This window comes from Neomonachus schauinslandi, chromosome 9, assembly GCF_002201575.2.
Source record: "Neomonachus schauinslandi chromosome 9, ASM220157v2, whole genome shotgun sequence".
Taxonomy (NCBI): Eukaryota; Metazoa; Chordata; class Mammalia; order Carnivora; family Phocidae; genus Neomonachus; species Neomonachus schauinslandi.
In genome coordinates, this window is record NC_058411.1 from 10445902 (window position 1) to 10470699 (window position 24798).

At 39.9% G+C, this 24798-nt stretch overlaps 1 protein-coding gene and 1 non-coding gene across 2 annotated transcripts in view; both read right to left on the reverse strand.

The window, feature by feature from the left end:
* The window catches only part of UNC79 (unc-79 homolog, NALCN channel complex subunit), a 239203-nt gene that overhangs the window by 122419 nt on the left and 91986 nt on the right, over window positions 1-24798 (reverse strand). Inside the window, 8 exon segments of the mRNA XM_044918006.1 lie at window positions 369-559; window positions 7828-8058; window positions 9651-9822; window positions 11721-11950; window positions 16129-16157; window positions 19223-19263; window positions 19894-19982; window positions 24263-24327. Of these exon segments, the coding sequence (XP_044773941.1) occupies window positions 369-559; window positions 7828-8058; window positions 9651-9822; window positions 11721-11950; window positions 16129-16157; window positions 19223-19263; window positions 19894-19982; window positions 24263-24327 (1048 nt within the window).
* Window positions 20932-21035, reverse strand: LOC123325790. The gene has a single exon (XR_006540644.1). It is a non-coding gene; the product is annotated as a U6 spliceosomal RNA (small nuclear RNA).

Consider the following 24798-nt stretch of genomic DNA (forward strand, 5'->3'; position numbering starts at 1 on the left):
TTATACTCCTACCAGGCTCAACAGAAGGAACTGTATTTCTAAGGAGTTAGAGTTGCTTCCCAGCATCTAAGAACATTTCCCTTTGCACTTTCCCCACTTTATCCAAATCATACTATATTTGAAAATAAGCAAACAATATGGTGTATCTATTATTCCACAGAACAAAATCTTTTCTGAACAATTCCAAGTCATCTCAGCACAATTTATAACAACTACTTTGTTTTGCACCTTCAGATTTCTCTATAGGATTGTTAAAAAGTAAACAAGATTACATAAAATGCTTAACACAGCGCCTGGCACACATTACTTGCTCAATAAATGTTAGACATCATCATAATTACGGTGACTTCATTAAACTACTTACCCACCTTAATACTTCCCTGAATTCTTTTAACTGGTTATCTGGGACTTCTGTTCTGATGGCTTCCAGCCACTCTGGCATAATACACTCCCACACAGACTGACTGATCACATTGTAGGGGATCAGGCAGAGGATTCGGTTGAGACCTTCCTTCAACTGAGTCACGGTGCTGCAGGATTTATCCCAGTAACCACCAACCTGATGTCATTTCCACAGCCACAGGAGGAAAGAGCAAAATGCACCTGTTAAGATTATACTCTAAGGACTTCCTAAAGGAAATGGGTACAGAGAAAGACCACAATCCATTACATCTAAGTCCTGGGCCAAGTATCTTCAGAGTGAGATTTGTAAGAATCTGTAAACCACCGGGATCCATTAGTTACCAAAAAAGAAATCATAGTTATAAGTAGGTCCAAATATCAACACAGACTGAATTTGAACTATTCTACTGCAGTCTTTGCAGAAAACACATGAATTAAAATTCCCAAGATTTATTCCTAACAGGAGAAGCATACTATTGAAGCATTATTATTTCTAAAGTTTGACAAACCCATTACAAAAACATGTAGTTACACCTGTGCTTCAGAGGAATATAGATTTCTACTACTGTACACTTAGCATTGAATATTTTTCATTATGGAAAATAAAGCAGAGAGTACTCTTTTTCCCTCTGCTGCATATTGTGCCACAATTTTTTTCCTAAAAATGCTCTAAGGCGGGTTGAATTCATGAACAAAAAAGACATACTTTCTACTAATTAAGATAGTATATTAATTTTCTAGTGCAGAAAAAAATTCAAATCACAAATTTGGGTTCTGTTTATAATTCCAATTTTAGATGAAGATCTTATATTCTTATTAAGCATATCAAAGTAACAAAGGCTCGACTGGTCCTGAATCTTTACCATGTAACACAAGTTTTGTGGGAAACCACCTTATTTTAAATGAATCCAATTTTAAATGTTTAATCATTATACCTAGAAGTCTAGGTTATTCAAAACCATTAAATCAATTCCATTTAAAGCTTAAATATCTATTTGGTATCATATTGTCCAAAATCCTAGATGACTGACTGGATATTTTCAGGAAGGGACTACATTTCTGGGATTGTCACTGTTGTTGCTAGTTACATAGACTCAGAAGAGCTAACACTGATAATGTTGACAAGGTGGCATGTATCCTTGCTGAGGTTCCTTTGGCCATGTAATTTATGGTTGAGCCACATAAAGGCCTACTGGTTTTGAGTCACATTTTGGAACAAGTATCTCCGTGGTATTCCTCAATTGTCAACAGCCAGACAATGGATCCTTTGATTTGGAAAATTATTATATTTAAAAGGATTTCTAGAGTGTTCTCACCCTAAACAAATGCCCTATTACCAATATGGGAGGATCAAATTGATAAGATACACACACACAAAAGATCATAGCTAGCCCTAAAGACTCCCCTAGCAAAATTTAGAACGGAAATCAGATTTAGAACAAAAATTAAAATTTGCCCCCACCATGAACTGCCCTCCACCACCTCCTCTTGTGAATGACCCAGCTGGAAGCCCATATTCAGAGGCTGATAGGAGCTATTATAGAGGCCTTCCCTCTGAAATTTAATTGGACTAAAGTGGAATGATGTACTCAGAGGGAAGGAAAACATCCTAAAGCCATTGCCAAACAATTTATAAAAATATTGCAAAGGTACACAGCTCCAAATCTATGCGTCTTAGAACATAGGAATCTTCTGTTTTCCCCCTTAGCTGGAAATCTTCTCTCATTGATACAAAGAATTAAAATGAATGCAGTTGAGCAGGCAGGCCAGCTCCTTAATTAATGTTATTATCAAGACTGCCATCTCATTCTTTGAAGAATTAAAAATAACTGTCCTCATCTTACTAACTGGATTTTTGCGAAAACATAATTGTAGTTCTAGAAGTATCCCAAAGCCCACCCATGCTTCTTACCAATCCCAAAGCCTCCCCTATTCATCTCGAGATGCCTGAAGATACTATAAACAGTTAGGACATTGGAAAAGAGGCTTCCTGCACTGAAGAAACACTTCAGTAGTAACCGTCTCAGGCCTCCACCTCCTCAGGCCCACTCCTCTGAGCCCCCCTCTCCACTCAGACCTCCACCAGGACCGTCTCAAGACTTCAGACTCAGCATAAATAATGTTGTCCACCTCCCACGCCCCTCCTGCCTTGAAATGCCTGCTCATAAAAGCTCCATGCTACCAGGAGAATGTATTATTTGTCCCAGTCAAAACCTAATAGACAAATAACACCCCTGAAAACCCTCTGGGACCAGTGACTTTAAAAGCTTGCATCCTCTCCCTCCCTCTTTGAGATGTAAATCTCCTACCACCCAGAACTATCTTCTCAAGGACCTGAGAACCACTTCTCTGAGAGGCAAACATCCATGGAAATAACTCTGGCTCTCAGCCCCACGAGTGCCTTGCTTTTACTTGTACTATTGCCTCCTATTCTAAAACAGGGAACATTTATTCCTCCTTCTGAGAAGCTCCAATTAACAATCCCCTTAGCAAACCTCCATTGCCATTGTCCTTAGCATATCCCAGCCTTCAAGAAGTTAACTTCTTGGGGCGCCTGGGTGGCTCAGTCAGTTAAGCATCTGCCTTTGGCTCAGGTCATGATCTCAGGGTCCCGGGATTGAGCCCCAAAGTGGGCTCCCTGCTCAGCAGGGAGTCTGCTTCTCCCTCTCCCTCTGTGCTCTCTCTCCCTCTCTCACTCTCCCCTCTCTCAAATAATTAAATAAAATCTTAAAAAAAAAAAAAAGCTAACTTCTTAGCTGACTGAAATAAGTAACTGCCCAAGGTTGAAACACAGCCTTCATGAGATTACATATCAAGGCCAATAAAAAGATCTTGAAGGCTCCCCCACACATACTGATAAAAAGCGTTAGCCTTTACACTGAACAGGTTAACCACTTGTTCTATCTGTTAGAGACACAATTTGAATAAAAGTGAGGATGAAGAGTGCATATGAACACCAACTCTTATATAAACTAGCAAGTTTTGTTTTTACCATGACAGGCTCTGCTGTTAAGGTCAACAGTTCTTCCTCAACTCATAATTGCATTACAGCCCAATAAGCCCATCATAAGTTGGGCAAAATCATCTAACACAAAGTCTGTTTATAATAAAGTGCTAAGTATCTCATGTAATCTGTTGAAGAGTGGACTGCAAGTGAAAAACAGAATGGTTGTATGGGTGTGCAATGGTTGTCTGTGTAGCAGTTGTTTACCCCATGATCACGTGGCTGGCTGGGAGCTCAGGCTCACTGCCCTTACCCAGCATCAAAAGAGAGAGGATCATACTGCATATCCCTAGCCCAGGAAAAGATCAAAATTCAAATTCTGAAGTACGGTTTCTACTGAATGTGTATCACTTTTGCACCACCATTAAGTCAAAAAATCTTAAGTCAAATCATCATAAGTTGGGGACCATTTGTATTTGTGTCTGCCTATATTTTTTGCCTAGGTGTATTACATATATGTGGTATTTTCTTACCTCTGAATGGTACTCACAAATCAATTTATAAAATCCATTAAAAGATCTCTATTCCAAATGAGCTTTAAAAACATAAGAGCTTATATAAATTAAATATGCCCAAAACTCTGAAATATAGAGAGTAACCCAAATGTTTATCAAGTTCATGCAATTTGGGTCAATCTTTGATAAATAAGACTAAGCTAATATTGTTGGTCTAATAAAAACAGCTCTGTCTTCTGAGTTATCAGATTGTTACTGTTTTATTCTGATGCTTTCCTGAAAGCTCTTGCAATCAGCCACTAGACAGAACACTTTGACTTCAGCAAAAAGACTGTCTCTGAGACCCACAGAAAGGACTACGACAGGCAATATGGGGTACAGGCTTCTGAGGGCATTGCATGCCACTGGCTTGAGAAAGGATTGCAGAACTCTGGTAGAGAAGCTAATGGGTTCATACAACTGCTAACCCAAGATCCAACGGAATGAAAATTAATTGCATGGGGCTGAATGAACTGATGAAGAATGATGATCATTTTTATGTTTTTGTTTTTGTTTTTTAGTTTGGAGCATTGCTGGCTCTTTACTGTTCTATTCTCTGGATATAAGGTTTTTCTTAAGCTATCTATAATTCACAACAATTTGGTAGATTACATCTTTGTAAACCACAATGAAACACTTGTCTTTTTTCTCCCCCCATCAAGTCCCTCCAGGGTTCAGAAACACTTAGTATTTTTATTTTCATGCAGAAGTTTAAGAAGGATCTGTTCTCGGGCGCCTGGGTGGCTCAGTCATTAAGCGTCTGCCTTCGGCTCAGGTCATGATCCCAGGGTCCTGGGATCGAGTCCCACATCGGGCTCCCTGCTCGGCAGGAAGCCTGCTTCTCGCTCTCCCACTCCCCCTGCTTGTGTTCCTGCTCTCGCTATCTCTCTCTCTGTCAAATAAATAAATAAAATCTTTAAAAAAAAAAAAAAAAAGAAGAAGGATCTGTTCTCCTTGTATTAATTAGAACATAATTGGAAAAACTGGTTATATCACCAAGGCTTTGACTGGAGTGTCATATTTTAGAAGTATGTGCATAGAATCAGATATGGCTAGACAGTTTTAAGGAACTAAGGTTGACATGAAGGAGCCAATGCTTACAAAGCCCTCTTGAAATAACCAGCCTGGTACCTGGCTCATGGAAATACCAGCCTACAAGCAAATAAGAAATATCACTTCCTGGTCAGCCCAGGAAGCTTAGAATATTTTGGTGACCTCAAAAAGAGAGAAATTCACCCAAATCTATAGGTACTGCAGATGAAGTATGATGACAAGTTACTGGCTTGGCCCCATTCTAGCCTCTAGAGGTTTATAGAACCCCAAGCTGAGATTCTCCATAAAAACTCCAGCAAAGCAAACATTAAAAAAGTCTATTTGGTCAACTACCATTCTCACTGAAATTTACAGAAATAAGTAGGCTAAATTTAATGAGACTAGACTTATTTTGTGAATAAGAGTAATCTTATTTTGATTATCTTTGATCAAAATGGGGGTGATTGGAGAGAGAGATTTTGTGTTTCAGTGGAAAACTATAACCCACCCTTGTGAGTTATCAGATTCTAGTCCTGTTCATTGCCTTTGAGCAATTTTTGCCTCTTCATAAACTGAATCCTGCTCTCTTGTACATTTAAAAAGTTTTTTATTTAAATTTAAATAATTAACATATAGTGTATTAATTAGTTGCAGAGGTAGAATTTAGTGATTCATCAGTTGCATACAACACCCAGTGCTCATTGCATCACGTGCCCTCCTTAATGCCTGTCACCCAGTTACCCCAACCCCCCACCCACCTCCCCTCCAACAATCCTCGGTTTGTTCCATATGATTAAGAGCCTCTTATGGTTTGTCTCCCTCTCTGATTTCATCTTATTTTATTTTGCCCTCCCTTCCCCTATGCTCCTCTGTTTTGTTTCTTAAATTCCCCATAGGAGTGAAATCATATGGTATTTGTCTTGCACATTTTTTCAGTAACTAATGTTTCCAATTTTTCTCCCAGCCTGCTGACTTGGTGTCACTGAAAACTAAAACCTGACTGCCCAAATCCTTCCTGAGACTCTAGGTTGTCTTGTCCCAAAGCCCCACAAGCTAGAGAAAGATGACTTGCTAAGAACTTCAAAGGACTTACTGGGGCAACAGCCTCAGCCAGTCAGGAAGCTCACTGAACACTCGCATCCACCATGCTCTGCTCCAGGGAATAACCACGACCAGGCACTGATTTCCTCACTCCATCATCTAAAGACGCGTTGAGCCCAACATCTACAAATCCTGACTTGCTGCGCTGTGGCCTCAGAAACCAGGTTTATAGTCTACTCTCACCATTAACCTTAGTTTTGTTTGTCTGTTTCCTTGTCCTAATCTCTGCCCTCTTCATCCTTTGCACACCTCTCACCTGGAAGGGCCTAACCCAAATCCACAGCAATCAACCGTGCTTCATTTTTGTGTGAAACTTCTCCAGAAGTTTCAGTTGGGAGAAATGGGGGGAATCACTCAGACCCCCAGACTTGGTATAAAGATTATTTTAATGAAAACATTTGAGCTAAAGAAGATGCAGAGAGAAACCTTACCCCAACTTCCCTTGTCTGACTAAAGCAGAGCTTCTGGAAAATATCACTTCCATTAAAGGGAACTGCCTGTGAATTCAACTCCTGTGGAGACAGACTGCCCAGTGCCACTCGCATCAAAAGGCCCGAGAGAATCTTCCATATCTTCCCATTCCAGTGCTAACCTCCCCACACACACCTTTTATCTCTGGCTACTGAGGGAGTTACCCATCACCGAGTATTCAGTGATGGACTGAGTACTGAGCATAAGTGTAAACGCCCTTTGTCTTTTCTCTCCCGACTAGGTCTACTGCTGATTAATATTCAGGCCCTCAGCCATTGGACCCATGTTGGAAGGGGAAAAATTTTCCTCCCAATTCTTCTTATCTTCCAAAATCAGAGCAGATCAATCCTTTACTTTTCCAAACGAAACAACAGAAAACATACCAACACAGTCAAAGAATGCCATGAAATAAGGAATTTCCAGGATGCAAAAATCCAATTTTGTATGTGAGTCAGCAGGTGGCAGCAAAGAAGAAAGAAATGTATCTTGATAAACACATAGAACTGCTTTGTGTCCCCGAAATCTAATATAAGCTACTCATTTAGATGGTCCGTGTTCTATTGTATCCTGAAATGTCTTATTCAGACTGAAAAAATGCCTCAATATCTCATTGAAAGCAACCCCAAAAAATCACAAATAAAATAAAATTCAGAAAATACCTTGAAAAAGTTTCATATATTCCTGCCAAAAACTGATTCTGGACATCCACCTTGCTAGGTTAGACACAAATTATATTGGATTCAAAAAATATGGGGTCTTACTAGCTATAAATCTGGAACCTATAATCCACTGAAGCAGAAGCAAAAGGATGAGCTCAGAGAAACTTGTCCTCTAAGCCAGAGGAAAAGGAGCATTTTGGCACTTCCTAATAAGCCTTTTTTGGCATTCCAAATGGGAGGGCAGGGATTTCTACCATTCATCTCTAGAAATATATGTGAAACCACAGAAATTACTCCTAGTCCACTGTTAGCCTTTCGTAAGACAGTAGACCAGAAAAGGACTGAGCTCTAGCAATCTCAGGGAGAAAAAAATTTTTTTCTATTACTTAATTAAAAAACATCTTCAGCAATGTCAGGAAGAATCCTCCCTTAAATTCTTAAAGATAATTCACACATTCATCTTACCATTCTTCCCCATCCCAAACCAACGTCAGAGCAGCACATCCCCTAAAATGTAGTTACTCAACTAACCTCGTTCAGCTGTATTAACTAAAATAAGGAAAGATACTCTCTCTTCTACAGACACTGATAACACGCTAATGGCTAGGGCAGAGCTTCTCCCAAGGCCTCTCCAACAAGGTTCGAGCCGTTGGCCTCCACTTACCCTGGCGAATTCCATTGGTTTGGGAAGAAGGCACATGACCATGACATCAAAGCGAACATCACATACTGTCTTCAACCACTTGGTGACAAATTGAGGCTTCAGTTTTTCCACCAAACTCCCAACTTCATCATCCATCATATAGGCTGTGGAGTGAAACCACTGAAACACCATGGCCACCAGCCTGGCCAAGCTTTCCGTAGGTGTGTTCTCACTGGGTGTGCAGAGGCTCACCTGCAAATGGGCAGATTAGACTCTGCTTCAGCCTCCATCTATCTCTACATAATTATTACACATTCGTTTAAAAGCCAAAAAAAAAATGTTCCCAGTAATTCATTTGAAATAGGCAGTTTTATAAATGATGGAGGATCGGTTAACCTAGAAACTGCGTTCCTCGCAGGAGAGATGGATTGCAACAATAACTTCCCCTCAAGACTGCACCTTTCCATAAGCCTTTTTCCCTAAGAAATCTATTTTGTAAAAAAAAAAAAAAAAAACTATTTTGTAATCTACACTAGATAAATGCTTTTTAAAAAGTTAAGTCTTGGGGCGCCTGGGTGGCTCAGTCGTTAAGTGTCTGCCTTCGGTAGGGTCATGATCCCAGGGTTCTGGGATCGAGCCCCACATCGGGCTCCCCTGCTCAGCGGGAAGCCTGCTTCTCCCTCTCCCACTCCCCCTGCTTGTGTTCCCTCTCTTGCTGTGTCTCTCTCTCTCTGTCAAATAAAGTCTTTTAAAAAAATAAAAAGCTAAGTCTGCAAAGTGAAATTTCACAAATATCTTAAGTGAAAAAATAATCTACCTACATTTCCATTCTAAAAGTATCAGATTTAGCTAAGGATTTTCTACCAGGATTCTGAAAGCTTAGGGTTCCCTAATTCACCACATTATAAATAGACTTTTAAAAACAGCTCATCGTTTATTCATTATTCATTCTGTAGTAATCTTTTATTAAGCACTATAGTAGGGGTCAGGAATGTACAAAATAAAGAAAATGCTACCCTTGCCTCAAAGAATTCACAATAGCAGTCATTATGTCACTAGATAGTAATTTCTAGGAGCAAAACGTGAAATTAACAATTAAATACCAATTTGGTAAGACAAAACAAAACGCGACTTTTTCAGATAACCATGTAAAAGCATAAAAGAGATGTATTCCTATGGAGACTTCATCTGTCTCCGATGGGCAAAAACAAGAGTCTGCTTCTCTAAACAACTGGCAAGTTCAGCTTGTGAAGAATTTAGGACCAGAATGTTTGATCTTTGCTGAATGAATGTTGCCAGTGAATCAGTTAAAAACAGTCAACTTTCTCGTGTTAATATGGCTCTAATTTTTCTGGCTGTATGCAGACGTGCCATAAATATAAATATCCAAAAAGTGCCACAGAGACTGAACTTTCAAGAAAAATGTCGTGTATAGAGATGGGATGTGAATGATCTGCAAATTATACAATTATATTGACTCCAAGATTTCAAAACATACCCTAGCAACCTCCCCACTCATTTTCTGTCAAATGTGCATTTCAAACAGTCCAGGGTCTGGCCAGTAGGTTTCAACACCTGGCTATTCATTAGAATCAACTGGGGAGCTTTTTTAAAAGTTCCCAAGATTCTGGGGTGGGATCTGGGCATTGCCATTCTTTAAAAGCCTGCCCAGGGAAATCTACCGTACAACCCAGTTGAGAGTCACTGTCCTAGAATATAGAGGTTCCACTGCTAAGGTTAACTTTTCACTAGTTACTATTTGCTTCTTTAAAAAGAACAGGAAATATTCCTCATTGGTGCAATGTTGTCATGAGAAATAAGAAAGCGGAGAATCATTTTCTTACTAAAAACCATATTCCGAATTGACTGAGTAGCCTCTGGTCGTGTTTATCATCATCCTTGTTGTCAAAGTCAGTGTTATCCAGAGAATGGTGGGAAGAGGAAAGGCCCAGCTGCCGCCGGCGGTTCAGTTCATATTCCCGCTGCTCAGCATGGAACTCAGCTTCTTTCAACAAGCTGCCAAAGATGAGCAACGTCAAGTCAGACTACCGAAAAACACATTCTAGGTGATGACCCATTCAGAGTAACTACTTCATGAGTACTCACTCAAGCATTCCTGACTGCTCTCCTTTCAATCGGTAGGAGTTACTCCAATAGGCCTAATTTTGTTTCCTTCCTGTACTCCATCCCCATTTCAAAAATGAACAAACTGAGGAACAAAGAGGCTGCTTCCTCCAATCAATTAAAATCAAGCAGAACTGATGCATTCTGGCTTCTGGTTCACCAACCATCCCACTAGACGTTAATACTTCCCCTGTATCTAATCTGAAGGTATGTGGACATCAAATGCATGGTACAAGGAGAGACTGGGGAATGTATACCCAAATGGAAAAATATTCAGTACCTAATATTCAAAGACCTGAAAATGAGCAACAAAGACTCCTTTCTCAATCTGCTAAAGAAGTCATAATTTTTAAAAATAAAACCCAATGGGGGGCACCTGGGTGGCTCAGCAGGTGAAGCATCTGACTTCTGCTCAGGTCATGATCTCAGAGGCCCTGGGATAGAACCTTGCGTCAGGCTCCCCACTCAGCAGGGAGTCTGCTTGTCTCTCTGCCCCTCCCCCTGCTTGTGCGCACTCTCTCAAATAAATAAATAAAATCTTTTTTAAAAAATAAAAATTTAAAAAATTAAAAAATAAAACCCAACGTTGGCAAGGGTGTATCAAAAAGTAGCCATTTCAGACTGCTGTTGGCATTATAAATTCATACACGCACTCTGAAAATCAGTTTGGTAATGTATCAATAGCCATGAAAATATTCATACCCTGTGACCCAGCCAACCATATCTGTCATCTACCCTAAGAAATAAAAAATACAAAACAGCACTATTCACAAAAGTATTTACCAGAGTAATCTGTAATAGTAAAGAATGGAAGAAATCTAGAATCTAAAGGTGGAGGGAAATAATCTAGGTGAAAATTATGTTTCCACTAAAAATGGTAAATACAGAAACCATACGATGACATGCAAAAGAGCTAATGGTATAATGTTACATCAAAAAGACTTGTGGATACACTCTGATTACAGTTACATAAATAAGAAGTGCCTTTGAATACAACTAAAAGAACCTGTGCAAAACTGACCATGACGTAGCAGTATGGACGATGGTTTTTTTTCAATTTCCAAACTTTCTGTAATGTTTCATTTGACAAACATTTATTGCATTTCTACACCTGTTCAGCCACTGGAGTAAGAGACACAGAAGAGTCCCTATCCTTAAAACTTACATTCTAATATTATTTCTTTAATGTTTAAAAATCTTGCCTCAATGAATATTGTACAAAAAGAGAACGAGTCTGGAAGTTATCATTCCCAAAGCTTCTTTTACTGTCATGTGATAGGACAGAAACCCAGCAGCCTACAGGACTGGACCGACACCCCCGCCCCCCGGCTTACTGCAGAGCCTGCTGGTTTACCCCAGTACCGACTTACCTAGAGTTCTCCCGCGCTTCACTGTGGGCAGTTGCGCTGGGGCACCTCTCTTCCCACCCCTCACTCTGATGGGTGCCTGCACTTCATTCCCCCGAGACCCTCAGCTCTGTGCTCCCACAGGGCTTCCCACAGGGGATGGAATTGTGTGCTTCTGTTGTTATGGTCCCTCCAGGGGTAACCTGAAGGCGGAGACTCCATTTTATTCTCTCCTTTCTCTCAAGTGCCTAACACATGCCTGGTACAATCGATAAAAAATACTGGGTGAATGAATGCATGAAAGCATCATCACTGCATGGTGGAAGGTGAGAGGCAGGCTGGGGGCCCCTGAAGGTGAATTAACTTTACACATCCGGCGGCGCGCAGGGTGGCTCAAAGCCAAGGCGGTGTTTGGGGCGGGCCCAGAAACAAGCTGCCTGTTACCTAATCACAGCCTCCACTGCGCAGACCAGCTCCTCGGCGCCACATTCCCGAGTGTTGATGGGTGGAGGGGAGGTCTGATAGAGGTGGGTCTCCGAGGCAGCCCCCACTTCATTGCTATGATGATTCGAGTGGCATCTTTTGCAATACCGAACGGGCCGGTTTCCGTGACGGCCACAGCACCCCGCTGAAAAGCAGGTGACCACCGCTCTTCTTACGTGAGAACTGCAGTTCTAGAGAAAGAAAAAAAAAAAAAATAGCGAAATCAGCTAACACTGATCAATGAGGTAAAGGTGGCTAAGAACTGAAACAAATGGAAAGCTAAGGGGCCACTAGAAGTGGCCGCACATTTCTAAAGGCTACAAGACAGGTGGTCTCTAACCAGTTAGATCTCAGGCATAGTTAAAAATAAAGGTAAGAAGTAGGTTCTATTAGTGTGAGTGGCAGAAACGTCCTAAATGTGAGTGGAATTGTGATGGAAAGCCCTCTGTAAAATTGCATTAGTCATGGGGTTGGGGTGGAGTGCTTTCTGGATTATTTCAAGTTAGTGTTTCAAGAGTTTTCAGCAGAAATATGGAGGAAAAAAAACCCTGAAACCATGGTCCAGAAAGAGTACATCACAACACATCAGAACAGGAAAGGATTAAACCCCCAGATTAAACTTTCAAAATTATTTGATCCACCCCTGAAAGAGCAGATTTCCACTACAGCCCCTCTGTCCTTGCTGTGTGACAGGTGGGGGACCAGGCTGCACTGAGCTCACGGCCCCAAGCAAGGCACTCACTCCCTCCCGCACTCTTTCCCTCAAGACCTAAAGAATACGTCAAACACATTAACTGACACCACGGGAACATAGCAAAACACAGCAAGAACCAATCACAGAATCAGCTGCTGACATCAACTACAGGAAAGGAATCCACAGAGGAAGGGATGCCAAAGAGAAAAGTAGGGGTACATATAAAAATATTTTGAGTAATAAGCTTTGACTTAGCATGTTTTTATTATCCTATATGTTTAATTTCTTCCTCTTGGTTATACTTAGTCTTGGTTCCTCTGGGATTCCCACTATGCTATAAACAATAGGATGAGGATATGGGTTTAGTGGGTAGTTATTCACTATAATAAAGTCCTGAAGTTTAAGGCCTGCAATTTACCATCCTATTTTCTGGTCGCAAATTATTTACATTCTTCCCACATGCAAATTCTTGGTTGGAGGTTCAAGGTCTTGTCATCTAAATCAAGTCTAGCTGTGGATGAGGCTCTTTGGGCTGGCTTCCTCAGGTATGCGTCCATTTGTCTTGAATCTAGATGGGCTGCTTCAACCAATACAATATGGCAGAAGTGATACCTATATGACTCCTGAGGCAAGATTTCAAAAGACATGCAACTTTCACTGGCCATCTTGAAATGTTCTCTCCTCAGACAGTTCTTCATTGGGATACTCAAAACTCTGCCATGGCCAAGCCATGTAGAGAGGCAATGTGTACGTAAGTCTCTTGTCAACAGTGCTGGCTAAGCGGGGCCTTCAAGTCACCCCACCCCAGAGCCCAAACATATGATCTGGAAGCCTCTAGATAATTCCAGCACCTAGTTATTCAAGTCTTCCCAGATGGGGCCTCAAACATCATCAAGCAGAGACAAGCTATGGACTGTGCCCTGTCCAAATCCCTGACCAACAGACTCGATGAGCGTCATTAAGTTGTTGTTGTTTAATGCTGCCACGTTTTGAGTGATTTCTGATGCAGTTATCTAGATATACTGCATATACTAGCATCTGGAACACCAACTAAGAGTCAACCTGCTTTATCACCATGTACCATCAATTCTAAGTAGTATCAGCAATAAAATACTTTGCCCCAAAATAACCTTTGGTTGATTCAAGTTCTAAACCATTGTTGTGGTTCCCACTAAGTTTTAATAACGTATTCCCAAGCCACAGTCAGTCCTCAATCCATGCAGACTCAGCTATATGCATTCCTTTCAAAAGCAAACTAGAGAGACTTCCCTTAGATTCAGATTTCACTGAGCATGGTTTTCCCCAGCCATTCTGTTTTACCGCTTTGAATTTTAAACATAAAAAAATAACTCCAACCTGGCTCACAAATGACAGAATTGAAATAAATCAAAGTCTGTCTCTTTGCCTTTACAAGTTTGATGCTTATTTCAAACGCACTGTTCGAATGTAGGAATATGTCCTTCAAAAGAGGCCGACACAAACTGTACCCAAAGCAAGCTCAAACAATTCTGAACCATTGTGAACTTAATGAATGTTCTCCAAATATAAAATACAACATCTATTAAAGGATAATAAAAACGTGCTAAGTCGAAGCTTATTACTAAAAATATTTTTGCCGTAAAAAGGGCAGTGTTTAAAAAAGGATCCACTATGGTGTCAAATATATTAGGTTATACCACTAGAGCAAAGACATGCTCATTCAGAATATAAAACTGTTTCTCATCCTTGTCTCTCTGGCTTATAAACGATTTTCAAAGTAGGAAATAGCCTCAGGATAAAAATCAAATCAAAAGTATGCTGACTGGCTGCACGATCCTTTGCTAAAACTTCAGAGGGATAGAAGGTGATGCCTCGTTGAGCCTTTCAGCTAGAACAGAGCTTCTAGTAATTTTAAGGGTAGACCGAAACGCCCAAAATATAGAAAGGACTGTCCCCAAAATAATTACAGATGTGGCTTTGGGGGCACTGAACTCCAGTGAGATTTACTGAAAACCCAGAGTTTTACAGTAAGTGTTACTAACAAAAGGGCCACCAACTTAGACTAAAGGGGACAGACACGGTTCAACATGAAAGGAACTCTATGGGACTACATGCAGGGGACAAGCTAAGATAGTCCCTCAGCTGGAACATTGGACTATTTCTTCTTGGAAAAGAAAGATGTCTCAGAGAGTAGAGCAAAGAATTCAGGAGAACAACAATGGATTAGGGAACTACTCCCAGGAAGTAGAGCCAGATCCCAGTCAAGGTACATTTGCCGTCCCTGGACACGAAGAACCATTGACGTGTTCATGGCTGGAACTGCTATCATCTGCTGACAGCAATGTGCTTCCCTTTCTTCTGAACGGAGGTCCACGTTCTTATCCTGTCCCTATCTGACCATCATGTGTAGGGTGTGGCGGGGAAGGGGGCAGATAACTTGTCTTTTTAGTTCACAGTCTCTGGATCAAGAGAATTTGCACCCAAGGAGTTTCATCAGGGACCAGACCATATGCAGGTCACAGGATGATGAACTGAAGCCATAAATAGATTTAAGACTATAGGAGGCCTTGTAAGGTGGTGGAAGTATTTTACATGTGGAAGAAATGTAAGTAATTATGGCCAGAGGGTGGATGATGATAGATTAAATGTGACAACAGAATTCTTGTCACTCCTTCTATAAAGGGGAGAAGTCTATTTCCCCTCTCCCTGAATCTGGGCTGGCCTGGGGACTTGCTTTGGCCTGTGGAATGCAGCAGAAGTCATGTGACTTAGGAGCTTCAGTCTCAAAAGGCCTTGAAATTCAGTAAATCTCATTCACTCCAAACACTGCTGCCTTGTGAACAAATCCAGCCTCGCCCCCTGGAGGATGAGACCCCAAATGGCAAGAGGGAGAGCCAGACACCCCTGTTATCCAGGTGTCATTCCAGCTGTCCCAGCTATGGCCCCAGACATGGGAGTGAGGTCATCTGGGACCAGCCAACCCCTAGACTACCCACCAGTTGACTGTACGCACTCACGACCAAGTCCTAAAACGTTTAAATGACTTGTATATGGTCTCATAGGTAGACGGGGACAGAGCGGGCCAGAAACCAAATGTTTCAACCAACTAACCCAAAGTTCTTTGCATGGCACCACACTACCTTGTCTAGTACTTTTCAACAACTAGAACAAGAAAAGAGGATGGAAATGGCTTAGGGAAACTGTCATGAAAAGTGGCTAAAGGAAATCTGAAGGTGGAATCTTTAACTAGAGATACATTTCAGCTTACATATACATGAATATTTGCCATACATAGTCAGTCTGAGTATGTTTGACACACATGTATCGAACTATTTACACTCTACTTCAAACAAGAAAGATTTTTGAGCATACAAGATACATCCTTTACCAAAGTTATGGTGCATGCCCTGCATGGTCATTCAAAGCTTTTTGTAATTAAGAGTCACACATATGCTTTCATTTCAGATTACTTATCAAAAACACTGTGCATAAGATGGGTGAGCAAAAGCAGAAATGAAAACAGAGACCATTCGGACACAGCAATCTTGCATGCTAAATTACCTCTTTTCCCCCTTCGCGAATACAGTGACATGTACATACTGGGAAACCAGGGGGCAGAAATGAGGCAGATGTCAATGAATAAATTTACATACACACAGCAAATCATGCCCCACCACACAGATGGCTTGCTCTTACCTTCTTCTGACATATAGCAGATATTTCAGCTGTAAGGGGAAGGTACACAACATATCAACAAAGAAAGACAGCCCATTTTAAATAAGGGCAGCCACAAAGGGGGTAAAAACAAGCTTAGTAACACAACCTCTAGACTTAGCCCAAATAGCTTCTCTCCTGTCTTATTAATGGTCATCTACCTGTGTTTGATGAGGTCAGGAACACCTGCATGCTACAAATACTTCACCTGTTCTTACAAGTAATTCAACCTCCTGGGACATGACTTAGAATTCAGGTCATGTCAAAACCAAAGCAAAACAACATTAATCTCATCTCCTTGTTTGACAGAACAAAATTGAGATTTGTATGACTTTTTTTTAAAAGATTTTATTTATTTATTTGCCAGAGAGAGAGAGAGAGAGAGGGAGAGCACAAGCAGGAAGAGCTGCAGGCAGAGGGAGAAGCAGGCTCCCTGCTGAGCAAGGAGTCTGATGCAGGACTCTTTGATCCCAGGACCCTGGGATCATGACCTGAGCCTAAGGCAGACACTTAACCGACTAAGCCACCCAGGTGCCCCTTTGCATGACTTCTCGAGCATCACACAGGCTATCAAAGGCAGATTTCAAGATAATGCCTCTGGATTCCCTGTTTATTGCTCTTCTGTTACACCATGACACTGAGTTGATGTAATATATTTAGAGCTTCACCATGGAGATGATTTGCTATTTCAAAACTGTAGAAAAAACTTACTAATTTGGATTACTCAGACTTGAACTATTGATTTATATCAGTCCTTAACTAGTGTAAAACCAGCTGCATGCTCATTTCAGAGAAAGCAATTTTCAAACCCAACTGGCCAGTTGGAGTAAGGCTGTCAAACTATGGTCTACTTCCGGATTGACCTTAACAAATGGATACATACGCTTTTTAGTGGGCATACCAAGTATTTCCATGAAAACTGACGCTGGAGAGTACCTGAAAATAATTTTTCCAAGAATATGTTAACATTCCCCGTGAAATAGTAAGTGTTCAAAAAACGAACTAACGCATACTTACAGTATAGTCTACGTTACAATTTATTAAAAAGGTCAAAGGTAAAGGTCTCCCAAAGTGTCTGGAAATTATGAATTAGTGGATGCCAAATCAAAGAATTTTAAAACTCTGGTTTTGTGGGGCGCCTGGGTGGCTCAGTCGTTAAGCGTCTGCCTTCGGCTCAGGTCATGATCCCAGGGTCCTGGGATCGAGCCCCGTGTCGGGCTCCCTGCTCTGTGGGAAACCTGCTTCTCCCTCTCCCACTCTCCCTGCTTGTGTTCCCTCTCTCGCTGTGTCTCTCTGTGTCAAATAAATAAATAAAATCTTTTAAAAAATAAAAAATAAATAAATAAAATAAAACTCTGGTTTTGTATAATTAATGGTCATTTAACAGTTTGATATCTTAGAGTTTGTCTTAACCTGAGGTTAGTGTCACATCTCTAGAGAAATAATTAAAAGTTACTGTAAGTTTTCTTCCAGAGATGAACATCATCTGGAGAAGGTGACCAGAATTCAGCAACATATCTGATATTTTAAAATGTAGTTTAGGGGTGCCTGGGTGGCTCAGTTGGTTAAGTGACTGACTTCGGCTCAGGTCATGATCCTGGGGGTCCCAGGATCGAGTCCCGCATCGGAATCCCTGCTCAGCAGGGAGTCTGCTTCTCCCTCTGACCCTCCCCCGCCCACGCTCTCTCTCTCTCTCTCATTCTCTCTTTCTCACATAAATAAATAAAATCTTTTAAAAAATAAAATAAAATGTAGTTTAGAACCTGACTATGGGCTTCACCTCAGAACACTGGAAGTTCATTAACAGGGTAGCCTAATTTAAGGGGGGAAAATTTACCTTTACCCATACAAGCCCAGATCTTTTTACAGATATTCTTATGAAATTTTTCAGAATGACTCTTTGAAGGATCTAGAGGCTGACATTACTGATCCATTTTACAGATGGAAAGCACTCACTAATTTATTTCTTAAGGTTGAGATGACCTAATACTAAAAGTTAGACCACTGGGGAGGCCTGGGTGGCTCAGTTGGTTAAGTGTCTGCCTTCAGCTCAAGTCATGATCTCAGGGTCCTGGGATCCAGCCCCAAGTCATCGGGCTCCCTGCTCAGTGGGGAGTCTGCTTCTCCCTCTCCCTCTGCCCCTCCTCCCTGCTCATGTGTTCTCTCTCTCTCTTTCTCAAATAAATAAATAAAATATTTTTTAAAAAAGTTAGGACTACAAAGAAATAGTGTAATTATCATCAAGAAAATTGCCTTACATTTTTTTAATGTTCACAGAATTTAGTTAACATAAGGTTTTTACATTTCTTTTTAAATACGGCCTTTTGTAGAAAGTCTTCTTTTATCATCTATCTCTGAAGTCATATATCAGGTTCCTCCTGTGTGCCTGAACTTTGCCCAGTACGTCCCCAGCTTCTCTCACCTTCATCTTTCCTCTGCTTTCCTGAATACTTTCCCTGGTCACTTCAGCCTCCAATTAAGCGGCCAGAATATCTGCTTCCAGATGGGTAAAGGAATGCTCTGTCTGGGACCTGCCAACTTATCCGACATAGCTTTCAGAACTCTAACAAACTATGAGCATCACACCATCCCATCTTTTCATTGAGATGAATCCCATATACTTTATCCCCATTTTACTGGAGAGACTGAGTCTCCAAAAAATTAAATGATTTTCCCTAAAACACAGAGCTATTAGTAGTGGTAGGAGAAAGACCTATTATTCAGTGTTCTTCCCGCTCATGTTCCCTATTCTCTTTCTGACCTGGCACAGCAAACACCATTGGCAATGCCTGTTATATATACAGAAAATCTCTTAAGACATAATTCAGCAAGGCTTCCATCATACAGAATCCTAATTCCAACATCTACTCTTAATTTTGGTTGAGATGATACCTCTTCCTTCCAAATGTGTGGGTATAAGCAAGACACTGATATAATGCTTCATATCAATGACTATTCATAGAATATAATACTTTGGTTACTATCTTTGTAAAATAATACAGTACAAAAGGAGACAAACCAACCACACCGTTAGTCATGATCACTTATTATTCATCCTTTCTGAAGTAAACCATACCTTGTGGCAGAAGAACATCAATCAACCATTCACTGTGGTCCCTATAAAGAAAAACAAAATTCATTTTTGAGCTTCTTTGCAATGTTACCCTTCCACATGAATGTTTATAAGCTGCATGCTATTGCTAGAAGGCTTTCAATAGAAAGGAAATGTAATTAAGAGCACTATCATAATAAACTTTTAAAATGTCTAATGCATTTCAGCTAAATTATAAATTATAGGCATTTCATCATATTCAGTTATCTTTAAATGATACTTTCCAGATGCTAATTAAGCGAACCAAAGTACAGCATGATTTGTACAACGCTGAGTGTGATTCTATGAAACTAACAAGCAGAGAGAACCCATTTGAATTACACGTCATGTTTGAAAGCCATGGTTTTCTTTCATTTTTCTCTGTGGCCTTTTTTAGCAGGGTCATTTGAAAATTGGAGCTGTTTTATTAAATGGAATTGCTTTCTCTTATCGCATGGAGAGAAATACTGCAAATTCTCAAAGCTGAAATCTCCCAAATGAAAGTTTGCTATATGTCAAATATCTGACAAAGTAACCTTTCAAAACCAAAAGGGCTAGTGGGAAATGTGAGTAATGTAACCAATTTAAGTACAACTAATTTTTCTTATCTTCTGCTGTTGCCCTATTTCCCTTTCTTGGAGGACTCATATACCTACCCTGCGATCCTCTGGCTGCATTCTTCACAGAGATACAATGGGGGTGGTTTATCCCCCAGAGCTACTGACAGGGAAGGATCTATACACATCTGAAACACATGAAAAGGCAGAATGAACTCTCCTGTCCTGTTTATCACATCCCCTGTATTGAGAACGCAAAGGTTTTGATTGCAACAAATTTTCAAAAGCAAAGTGGAATAAGTATTTTTAGTAAAACCCACTTAACCTATAGCTGCTTTTCCTGTACTGGCTGATGAGTCCACACTAGACTTAAGTGTGCCTATTGTGGTTTTTCATTTCTCCTGTTATCTGCAATTAAGTAACAAATAGGGTCAACAAATCCACCCTCATTCCACAAAGAGAAAAAATCTTGTTCAACGGTGGCTGGAATTGCCTCATACATTCATTCCTGTTTGAAAGTGGTAAACACAGCAATCTCTCTTTAGGAAGAGGAAAATATATTAAAATTGAAAAATCATAATTGTTACCAAAATTCTGGCAGTAGAGCATTTTCCTTCCTAAAAGAAACCTCAATTCAAAAAATTTCACGTGAAATCTAACACTAAGTGATTTGCTTTTCTTACTCTGGAATCTAAGTTCTATATCAATCATCCAATGTCACATTTTCAGGCATTTTTTCCTTCCACATATGACCTGTGGTTCATTTAACCCTGCCGTGCCCTATTCAATTTTGGATTATTTATGGCTGAGTTTTCATTAGCCAAGGCACAGAGATGAAAAGTGTTCGCTTTGCTGTTGATCATCAGGATATTTCAAATATCTGGATGTTTAAAATCAAGTGAACACAACTAGCTGAATCTTGTACATTGCATCAGGTTAAATTTCAATGAGTTAGCAAAGTCATTCTGAATTCTGTTCCCGTCCTTCAAGAAATAATCAATCTATGCTACAGCTGATTGTGCAGTTAATATGCCTAGGACACAGATTCTTCTAGAACTCCACTCTGCCTTTTCTTTAGTTGTTTTTACTGATTAGGGAGAAAAAATGAACCAAACTTGTAACCCAAACAGCCTGTCATTTAAAGTTAAAACCCTGAAGAGTTTCACGTGTCAACCTTGTGCAGGGGCCCTATGGATCTTCTCTGTATCATTCCAATTTTAGTATATGTGCTGCTGAAGCAAGGACAACCCTGAAGAGTTTCAATGATGGGGGAACAAGAGTTGGAATTCCTTAATTTCAATCGTTATACCATCAAAATCTATAAATTATATATTCCCTCATGCTAAAGGCCCAGTGTGAAAATTTTCCTTAGATAAGTTTCAAGCTTCCTTTGATGCAATGAATAACTACTTTTTGGTGTGTTACATGAGGGGCTAGCAAACTTTCTGTAAATGACCAGAAAGTAAATAGTTCAGGCTTTGTGGACCATATGTTCTCTGTCACAGCTACTCAACTCTGCTGTTGTACCATGAAAGCAGCCATAGACAATACGTAAACAAGTGAGCACAGCTGTGTTCCAATAAAACTTTATTTACAAAACAGTCAGCAGGCCAGATGTGGCTGTGGGCTATAGTTTGCTGACTCCTGTGTTAGATAATTATCTGAGCTCTAAAGTATTTCATAAATTGATCTGCAAACAGAACCAAGTAAAACCAAAAGCAGAGTGTAATATAATGAACTCTAAGTTCTAACACCTTTTCATTTTGAATCCTGTCGCAGCTTTTGGCTCTTGCCTAAAAAAGTACGTTTTTGCAGTGTATTGCAACAAACATAGATAATACTTTTCTATTTGGCAAATCATCACTGCCTAGTGGTAAAAGTTCACAAATATGGAGACAGTATGCTTTTTGTGAGGATAAATCCATTTTCCCTGAGTCTTTCCCATGTGTCCAATATAGACCTGTTCTTCAATATAGTTACTTCACTTTCATTTCTAATGAGTTATTGATACTCCCATCAGGTAAAGATATTTTTCATTCCACTCAAAGGGAAAAACTCCTATGATGTCCGAACTATAATCATTATAGATTAACTAGGTGACCTCTGACATGTTAAATGAATTAGTTCACATGACCCATAACATTTGTGGACATTAGGGTCAACTGTCTTTACTCTGAACAAGTCAGTTTACATCTATATTAACATGTTCATATCTGACTGCTGCATTAAAAAACTAGTTATTTTCCATTTATAAATACAATTATGCCCAATGTAGAGGCTTAGGAAAATGGAGAAACTCATTAACCCGCCATCTCAATGCAACCACTAATAACATTCTGATGAGCATGAATACGAATATAAATATACATATATGTGATTTTTAAATTAAACTGGCATCATACTATAAAGGATGGCTTCCTTTTCATTTAACATTATTCTGTAAGTATCTGGATGTTGGGTGCCCTCGACCTATATGTCACATAGTCATACCTACCTGGGTTTGGGGAGTGCTCATATTGCAATGAAAAAACAATACTGAGCCAGATCTGTTGTTCTGCAAAAACAGGCCCAGCACAGGAAGCACTAACAAGAATGTTACCTTTCCAGGGAAGCAGAGTAAAAATACAAAAGAAAACTCTTTAGGAACGCTGGAGTTCAGAAAATAAAATTTGTGGGGGTGCTAATAAAAATGTTTAGGAACTAGATAGAGGTGGTGGTCGCACAGCATTGTGAAGATGCTAAATGCCATTGAATCATTCACTTTAAAATGATTAAACTTACGTTATTGTAAATTTCACCTCACCTAAAAATGAGACAGAAAGTAGGATGGTTTGGCCTGTCCTGCAGGACTGGCTACAGGGAACGGCCTATAAGCAGAGCAAAGCCCAGTCAGAGGGGTGGACTAAGCTGTTGGCCTAGAAGAGAGGGAGAAAATCTAATTTGTGATGACTTTTGGGAGTGGAAAACCAAAAATCATTACTAATCATGAAGTCAGAGGACTCCTGAGAATGCAGCCTGACATAAGATCAAAGAAAAAAATAAGTGGAAAAATCAAACAAAAAGTACCTCCCTTTTCTGTTGATGTCTGAGTGAACCAAAAGAGGGCATTGTAACATAAGCAGAAAGAGGAAAGGACAGATAAAGAAACTAAAGTAAGACAGCTGCACAATTCTCACCACCTGAAGAATTAAGCTGAAATCCATGGATAATATATGAACGCAACATGTGTATAGCTCAAAATGTCCTCGCACCAAAGAAAAGTACCTTTGAATCCCAAATGTCTGGAAGTTCAGAGGAGGGGTGCTCATAGCTGAATGGGTGAGACTCTGCCTCCACTGGTGGGTTACCCTCACTTGCTCTTTCTCAACATAAATTCATTCAATTTGCCTTTATCAAAAGCAGATATGAAACATAATAATACAAAAAGGTCCTCTGCTAGTAAGATACATCTGGATGACAATGTTATTATTGGCACTCCTCTGACATTTCTGGTATATGATACACATTTTGGGATTTATATTTATATTTCTTATATCTCATTTTACCTCTTCTACTCTGTTTCTATAAAATGATACTATTATGTATCTGTTATTTGGTAATCTTTGGTATTTGGTAGTCTTCCTGTCTATAGAAGAAGGGAGGCAAACTCCCAGGACACTAGGTTCTAAAAAGTATCTGTGAACTCTAATGACTTGGCGTAACGCTCACTCTTCACAGTATAAAAAATTAATCTTTGCAAATCCAGGCATAGGTCTCTCCAGCCAAGTATTGTATCCAACAAATATACCATAAGTAATTTTGTTAAAAGGTGTGATCATTTTTCTTAACACTCAAATTTAAATATTCAGGGTTATAACAAGACAGGGAAATTTGTGATGGTAGAAAAAGAATAAGGCTGAGAGTCAAGGTACCTGGTTCTGACTTAGGAAAGTGTCTTGGCCTCTCTAAACCACTGTTCCCTTACCTCTAACATACCTTTCCATGTGTTCACTGCCCAACTACCTCTCAGTCATCTTGGTTAAGTGATTATCTGTGATCTCAGCCAAGACTTAACAATTTTATCTATTTTGGTCATATGACTCTTGATTTCACAGTCATACACTAAACACTCATAATCTGAAATAAGTGAAACAGAGGCAAAGTACATTTCCCTGAGTTTATTAACTCAGATAGAAGCCAAGCAAGGACTACGTGTTTTACCAGGATTATTCTGATAATTCTCATTGCTACACAGCACTTGACCATGAACTCACAGCCAAACCTTCAGTCACCACTATTCATTTCTCTGTCCTGAACCAATCCACCAAAGTACAATCAGATTGAACATGGAGGTCCTTGAGTTTACTACAGAGCACAGGCCTCTGCTTTACAGAGAAGGATGCAATCTTCTCCATTACATTCAGCAATTTGTTCCTGATAATCTGACCACTGACAATACAATATGGCACCAGGTCTAATAACACAGTACCTTCACAGCTGGCTTGTTAATTGCGTTGTGGCATTCAATGTGCTGGCAGTGGATTGGATTCCAAGCTGTAAAGCAAAGAATAGCTGATGAATACTCCTCATTGAAGTTATTAGTGCCCTACTAAAAGTGTAGCAGATATTACACTAGGTTTCTTCTTCCTAAGTAGAACCATCATCAGGCTTCCTAAGATAATCATTTTTTAAATCTATGACAAATTTAAAAATTGAACAAAGATATCTATTTTCCCATGGGCAGAGACAAGCTAGTATAAGGTGGCATACACAGTACCATAATATTACCTTGCAATGATATACTATTAGAAAGTTGTCCAACGTTTTTACATATCTATGGTTTCACTTCATCCTCCCAACAACTATGCAGAATAGGTACAGCAGATTATTAATCTCATTTCATATATGAGTAAGTGAAAGTTACAAAGGTTAAGTAGCTCATTATGGTCACAGAGTTAGTAAATGACAAGCTGAGACAAGAACCTCTATCTCTTGGTTCTCAACAGTGCTCTTTTCATTGTAGTA